Source organism: Coregonus lavaretus (assembly GCF_964263955.1).
Source record: "Coregonus lavaretus genome assembly, chromosome: 10".
Taxonomy (NCBI): Eukaryota; Metazoa; Chordata; class Actinopteri; order Salmoniformes; family Salmonidae; genus Coregonus; species Coregonus lavaretus.
In genome coordinates, this window is record NC_139997.1 from 21,166,764 (window position 1) to 21,174,771 (window position 8,008).

The 8,008-nt window shown below is 40.2% G+C and overlaps 1 protein-coding gene across 1 annotated transcript in view; it reads right to left on the reverse strand.

Annotated features, from left to right (window-relative positions):
* LOC311136545 (opioid-binding protein/cell adhesion molecule-like) overlaps positions 1–7,773 on the reverse strand; it is a gene marked incomplete at both ends in the record, with an annotated part of 251,840 nt that extends 244,067 nt beyond the window's left edge. Inside the window, one exon of the mRNA XM_084170712.1 lies at positions 7,616–7,773. Coding sequence (XP_084026838.1) covers positions 7,616–7,773 — 158 coding nt within the window. The remainder of the gene's footprint in view (positions 1–7,615) is intronic.
* Between the last annotated feature and the right edge of the window lie 235 nt (positions 7,774–8,008).

Below are 8,008 nucleotides of genomic sequence, written 5' to 3' on the forward strand. Positions count from 1 at the left end.
AAGAGCTCTCCAGTAGGTGTACCAAAACATTCAAGGGCCATTTTCTCTAAAGTGAGGTTACAAGTTTATAAACATTCAAAGCAGAATTACTTTCCCATTGTTCCTCAACTGTAGTGTATGATATACCATTTTCTAGCTCTGAGTCTCTACTTTTATCCAATGTAAAAAAAATAACAATTTATATATATTTTTCAAATGAGGACACTCCAATAATGATGGGAGAACCAGATACTGTAACATATCTAGCATACAAAGTCCTCCTGTATGTCCCTCGCATTTTGCATAAGTGATGGGTAAGATGGTTAATTCACATTTCCCACAGGGGAATACTTGTCAGTTCTGTTATGTTTGATATAGTATTTATTTCATCCAGTATCAATATGATTGCGTTCCTTGTTGTATCATATCACAATTCCTCTTTGCTAATAAAGCAGCGGTTCTCCGTGGATGACATGACACATTTAATTGGAGAATGTGTCTATGTTTAGCTACAAATTTGTCCACCTCATACAGTGCCTTGCAAAAGTATTCATCCCCCTTGGCATTTTTCCTATTTTGTTGCATTACAACCTGTATTTTATATGGATTTTTATTTGGATTTCATGTAATGGACATACACAAAATAGTCCAAATTGGTGAAGTGAAATGAAAAAAATAACTTGTTTCAAAAAATGCAAAAAAATAAATAATGGAAAAGTGGTGCATGCATATGTATTCACCCCCTTTGCTATGAAGCCCCTAAATAAGATCTGGTGCAACCAATTACCTTCAGAAGTCACATAATTAGTTAAATAAACTCCACCTGTGTGCAATCACATTTTCTGTCACATGATCTCAGTATATATACACCTGTTCTGAAAGGCCCCAGAGTCTGCAACACAACTAAGCAAGGGGCACCACCAAGCAAGCGGCACCATGAAGACCAAAGAGCTCTCCAAACCGGTTAAGGACAAAGTTGTGGAGAAGTACAGATCAGGGTTGGGTTATAAAAAAATATCAGAAACTTTGAACAATAATGGAAAGAATATGGCACCACAACAAACCTGCCAAGAGACGGCCGCCCAACAAAACTCACGGACCAGGCAAGGAGGGCAACAAAGAGACCAAAGATAACCCTGAAGGAGCTGCAAAGCTCCACAGCGGAGATTGAAGTATCTGTCCATAGGACCACTTTAAGCCGTACACTCCACAGAGCTGGGGTTTACGGAAGAGTGGCCAGAAAAAAGCCATTGCTTAAAGAGAAAAATGTGGGAGACTCCCCAAACATATGGAAGAAGGCACTCTGGTCAGATGAGACTAAAATTGAGCTTTTTGGCCATCAAGGAAAACACTATGTCTGGTGCAAACCCAACATCTCTCATCACCCCGAGAACACCATCCCCACAGTGAAGCATGGTGGTGGCAGCATCATGCTGTGGGGATGGTTTTCATCTGCAGGGACTGGGAAACTGGTCAGAATTGAAGGAATGATGGATGGCGCTAAATACAGGGAAATTCTTCAGGGAAACCTGTTTCAGTCTTCCAGAGATTTGAGACTGGGACGGAGATTCACCTTCCATCAGGACAATGACCCTAAGCATACTGCTAAAGCAACACTCGAGTGGTTTAAGGGGAAACATTTAAATGTCTTGGAATGGCCTAGTCAAAGCCCAGACCTCATTCCAATTGAGAATCTGTGGTATGACTTAAAGATTGAATAGTTATGCACACTCAAGTTTTCTGTTTTTTTTGTCTTATTTGTTGTTTGTTTCGCAATAAAAAATATTTAGCATCTTCAAAGTGGTAGGCATGTTGTGTAAATCAAATGATACAAACCCCAAAAAAATCAATTTTAATTCCAGGTTGTAAGGCAACAAAATAGGAAAAATGCCAAGGGGGTGAATACTTTTCGCAAGCCACTGTATGTCCTAGCTAATCAGCCTCGCAATACAGGCACCATGCTGCCTCAGACAGGAAGTCAAACAGAGGGTGGGACTGCAAATATTGACATCAATGTTTGATTTTAATTTGGGGAGGGGGTATAGCGTCTAAAAACTGGATTTAACGCTTTCTTGTGCAATCCTTGGTTTTGTTAGTAATTCCAATACATGTTTCATTGATACTGGTGATTTTGCGATTTAGTTGGAGCTATAGAGAACTATTTTAAATATGTCTCTTAGCTTTTGTGTTCCTGCAGGTCTTTGCCACTGGTAATGAGTGACAGAGGACACCAGCAACGGCGAAGACACTCGCTGGGCAACATTTCTAAACGGCCACATTTCCTCAAGGTCGCAATTTTCTTTGTTGGTGACAGTGCTTAAAGTGCACTCTTCTCTGATGCTGAGCCTCTACTATTTCCTGAAATATGTGGTAGCCATCTAAGTTAGAATTAACATATACAATGAGTGTACAAAACGCTATCGAAACCTTGTAGAGTACATGCCCCAACAATATACACATCAGCTACTACAGCGACTGAAACGATTGCAACACTTAACAAAGAGTTGCAGTTAGTTTCATAATCCGTGGCAAGGGATAAGTTAGTCGTAAATATTTCCAAAACTAAAAGCATTGTACTTGGGACAAATCAATCACTAAACCCTAAACCTCAAATAAATCTTGTAATGAATAATGTAGAAATTGAGCAAGTGGAGGTGACTAAACTGCTTGGAATAACCCTGTATTGTAAACTGTCAGGGTCAAAACATATTGATACAACAGTGGCTAAGATTGGGAAAAAACTTTCCATAATAAAGTACAGCTCTGCCTTCTTAACAACACTATCAACAAGGCAGGTCCTACAGGCCCTAGTTTTGTCGCACCTGGACTACTGTTCAGTCGTGTGGTCAGGCGCCACAAAGAGGGACTTAGAAAAATTGCAATTGGCTCAGAACAGGGAAGCACGGCTGGCCCTTTGATGTACACAGAGAGTTATAATGAATAATATGCATGTCAATCTCTCCTGGCTAAAAGTGGAGGAGAGATTGACTTCATCACTACTTGTATTTGTGAGAGGTATTGACATGCTGAATGAACCGAGATGTCTGTTTGAACTACTGGCACACAGCTCAGACACCCATGCATACCCCACAAGACATGTCACCAGAGGTCTCTTCACAGTCCCCAAGTCCAGAACAGACTATGGGAGGCACACAGTACTACATAGAGCCATGACTACATGGAACTCTATTCTACATCAACTAACTCATTCAAGCAGTAAAATTAGATTTAAAAAAACGGATAAAAATACACCTTATGGAACAGTGGGGACTGTGAAGCAACAAACATAGGCACAGACACATGCATACAAACACACACACGATAACATACGCACTATACACACACATACACATGGATTTTGTGTTGTAGATATGTGGTAGTAGAGTAGGGGCCTGAGGGCACACACTTAATGTGTTTTGAAATCTGTTGTGAATGTATTGTAATGTTTTTTAAATTGTATAACTGCCTTAATTGTGGTGGACCCCAGGAAGAGTAGCTGCTGCCTTGGCAGGATCCATAATAAATACAAATGCAAATCTACACTGATTGAAGTGGATTTAAGAAGTGACATTAATAAGGGATCATAGATTTCACCTGGATTCCCCTGGTCAGTCTTTGTCACGGAAAGAGCAGGTCTTCATAATGTTTTGTACACTCAAGTATATTGCTGGTATTACTTTGACATTTCGCTAGGCAGACACATTTTACTTCAATTTGTTAACGTCATATCTTCAGCCTGATCTAATGGCTACTGTATCATGTTTTAGATCTTCAAATAATGGCAATCTGAGTGGGACTCAATACAAGGTAGGGCATGCATTATAGTTACTTACGGCCCAGTTATACCAAAAGATACAGTATAATAAGAAAATGCCAAATTCGCAAAATGTTTCCTCGAGTCTCCTCCTCCCAATGAAATTGACTGGACCGTTCTACACAATCTACAGGATTCAGGAACGGAATTAAACACTTGAATATTGGCACTAGACCAGATTTTATGCAATAGTTCCGAATTTTGTGGCTCCAAGGTAAGATTCAGATGTCTAGCATTCTAATTCTGACTTTTTCTTTTGCCACGTTTAGTAAAACTGCCTTTGTTCACCACAGTTACCCACACTTTCATCTGAGTGGGTGCTGAGAACTTCCATGCAATAACAATCAGTTGGCAAGCAGTTCCCAGCCAGAACATGTAGCCCTGGGGCCTCAACACAGATGTCCAAGTATGTTATGTGCATGAAATGGCAACATCTCCATTAATTTAAAGTAAGGCAATTTCCTCAACACCATTAATATATGCCATTTAGCAGACGCTTCTATCCAAAGCGAGTTACAGTCATGCGCGCATACATTATGCATCAGGTGGTACCAGGAATCGAACCCACTATCCTGGTGTTGCAAGGGCCATGCTTTACCAACTGACTTAGAGAGGATCATTCTCTGTTTATGTTGATCGACAGATCCAAGACTGGCTCACCATGCAATACCATTGGTACATCCCATTGGATGTAACCACTGTCCCATAGGTTCATACTATGTTCCCACCACAGTTGCCATGTACAAAATTATCCAACAGTGGGTTGATCTGTTAAGAAATATTATGCTGATTTGTTTGAATTTTGCTATGTTTTTGTTTTTGTTGTATTTCAGCAAGACATCTTAGGATGCAGTGCTCAGACAAGCTCATCATGCAAGGCCATTGGATGCAACTTCCATCTGGAGTGAAGATATTCCCACTATCAAATGATTGCCGCCCATTATGACATCAGGTATACAACTTTCTCACGTTTGAAAGAGGTGGATAGATAAATTCTAATTTGCTGATGTACATCATTAGGTTGTTGCCTGTGCGAGTCACTGTTTTTTTTTTTACTTCACCATGGCCTCAGGAAGAACTGCTCATACAGACTGACTGTGCAATATCTATTGGAGCAGCTCATGTATAGATGTGTCAACTGTGGATTTCCTGTGCCTTGGACCTATGTTGGTTTGGAAATGAACATTTTCTGGTAGTATTGTTTGATGGAATATTAGGCTATAAAATGTTTGGAGGGTTATTTATTACTAAGTCATTCCCTCTGGATATGGTGCACAGAAATGTGTGTGGTCTACTGCAGTTTCCCAACTCCGGTCCTCCAGTATCCCCAACAACACCTGTTTCAACTTCTTTAGGGCTTGATGATTAGTTGACAAGTAGAATAAGATGTGCTTATCCGGAGCCACAACAAAATGATGTACTGTTGGGGGTACTTGAGGACCGGAGTTGGGAAACACTGGTCTACTGCACCAGCCTCAGGTCTTCTAAAAAGAGACTGATAATAGTGCACCAATGTGTTGAAATGTGTTCAGTCACTTTTGTACAGTCTAATTATCCCCTTGGTGTCTGTCATCTTGATTTAAATGAATGAGTGCACACATTCATTTGAATTCAGATACAGCCCTACTTTGTTAAGCGTCTATTCCAATGTTGATTGTTTGGATATTTCTATTCTTTTTTATATATATTATTTGGTTACTGTACAAGGTGTGCACCTTATTGGTCTGAATTCCTGTTGAATGTATTTTCAACTCATGGGGTCTGTGTGATATGAAGTGTTTCCTACTATGTAATAAACTGAACTGTTAAACCAGAGTGATGGCCTCCTTGTCTTTAATCGAGCAAGGCACTTGTTTCAGAGAGGGATTGCAAAACTGAAATTGGATGCAAAGACATTGATGACCCTTTTTTAATATAATATAATAATAATAATATGCCATTTAGCAGAAGCTTTTATCCAATGCGACTTACAGTCATGTGTGCATAAATTTTTACGTATGGGTGGTCCCTGGGATCGAACCCACTACCCTGGCGTTACAAGCGCCATGCTCTACCAATTGAGCTACAGAGGACCACTTTTTTCTTTGATTAAACTTGGGTGGTAATACTTCAGAGATGTTAACTTTCAAACTAAAATTGCTTAGTTAATTTTACACGTGTCAGATTTTTTTATCACATGAAAAATCAGGCTATGAGTACCACTACTTTTTCAATTGAATTTGTACGCAGATATGTGGTTTGTAAAAAGGTTACATGGCATTCCTGTGTGGTAGGGTAAAGTCACTACAACTACTGATGGCAACTACTCCAACCCAGGCTGTCACCCCATTGTCTAGCACCCACCTAGGAGTGACACACAGCAAAATTATTTACACCAAGCTCATCACTGGCTATGACAATGGAGAGGTGAAGAGTGAATGGTGCTAATTAGCAGACCAGAGATTATTAGCTGGCCAGTTGTATGAGGGCCAGGTTGGGAACTGGGGTTAACACCTGTACTCTTTAGAAGTGTCAAAAGATCTCTAGTAACCCCAGAATTAGGACATCAGTTAACAGGGGGATGAGTGGAAGACAGCATTTGCGGGGGCTCAGTTGGTAGAGCATGGCGCTTGCAACGCCAGGGTTGTGGGTTCGATTCCCATGGGGGACTAGTATTAAAAAATGTTTGCACTCACTCACTGTAAGTCGCTCTGGATAAGAGCGTCTGCTAAATGACTAAAATGCAAAATGTTAACCCTGTAACCACGCAGAATTAACCCTGTAACCACACGGAATGAATACATCACAAAATGTCAAAGGGAAACCATAAGATCTTGTTGGATATTTTATAGTACCACAATAATCTGGCAGTTGCTCAACAGCCCAATAGTACAGCAGAAGCAAACTGAAAAGGGTTTGAAATGTTGCCATGCAAAAATGGAAGACAACCTAATGGTTTTTTTTCACCTTTTTCGTGATATCCAATTGGTAGTTACAGTCATAAGATCCACTTTTCCTTCAGTCACCCCAGGAATGAATACACATGTTGATAGCTCTGCTCCTCTCACTTATGTCTTACATGAAATGGGAGATTCAGATAGAATTTGATCACATCATTCTCTCTCTCAAATGTTTACATTTTAGTGATTTAGCAGATGCTCTTATCCAGAGTGAATTACTGTAGTGAGTGCATACATTTTCGTATTGGTGCCCCATGGGAATTGAACCCACTATGCTGGAAGCCCCATGCTCTACCAACTGAGCGACTTGGGTCTCTCTCTCTCTCTCTCTCTCTCTCTCTCTCTCTCTCTCTCTCTCTCTCTCTCTCTCTCTCATACACAGATTGTGAGATATGTATATATTTGGAATGGGTTCAAGTGGTTACAAATAAGGAAATAGTTTAATTTATTCCATCCTGTTCCTGAATAATCCAAATGTTTGCCCTATTCAATAACACAACAGTTAATACAATATAACAGTGAATTATGATCAGCTGACGACCCCGTCCCACTCCTCCCTATCTCAGCAGCCCACAGCATCCTTAAAAATACATTAACCTAATCAATAACATGGAAGGACAATTAAACAAGAGGCAGGTCTGCGTTTACCATGCTATAGTTCTTGCTTGAGATGATGAACATATGACGTAGTTATTTTTTAATGAATTATCTCTTACAAATAATAACACTATCACATACCTAAACATCACGCTTGCAAATTACATTTGTATATATAAAGCGACTTCGTAATGAATTCCAAAACATTTTGGCATGACTAAACATAGACCACCACGCAATATGGCACGATTCAACAAACCAATAAGGTAACAATTAAATGACTTACTTTAAGACGGCGCTGTCCCCTTGTCTGACAGTGATGTTGTCCTTTGAAAAAGAATCCCCGCTCCTAGCTGGCACTCCTGCAGGTACAAGGAATAGCAGTCTTAGACCGATGACAACAAGGCATTTCCAAGGCGCCACAAAATAACCACAAATGCCCATTTTCCTTCACTGCGCAACTTCCACGAAAACTTCAATGTCAAATATTCCTTGCTCGGTGCAAAGTAGATATGGCCACAGAAATTCGACTCCACTCAAGATGCTGTTGTGGTGGTCGACCTCTATTTGCTTGCCTCAAATAGAAGGTGAGAATGCGGCGTGTTATCGTTCAATATAAAAAAAAGTAGGCTATATCTGCGGCTCCAGTACTCTTGGATTTCTCCAAGAAATGTCCACC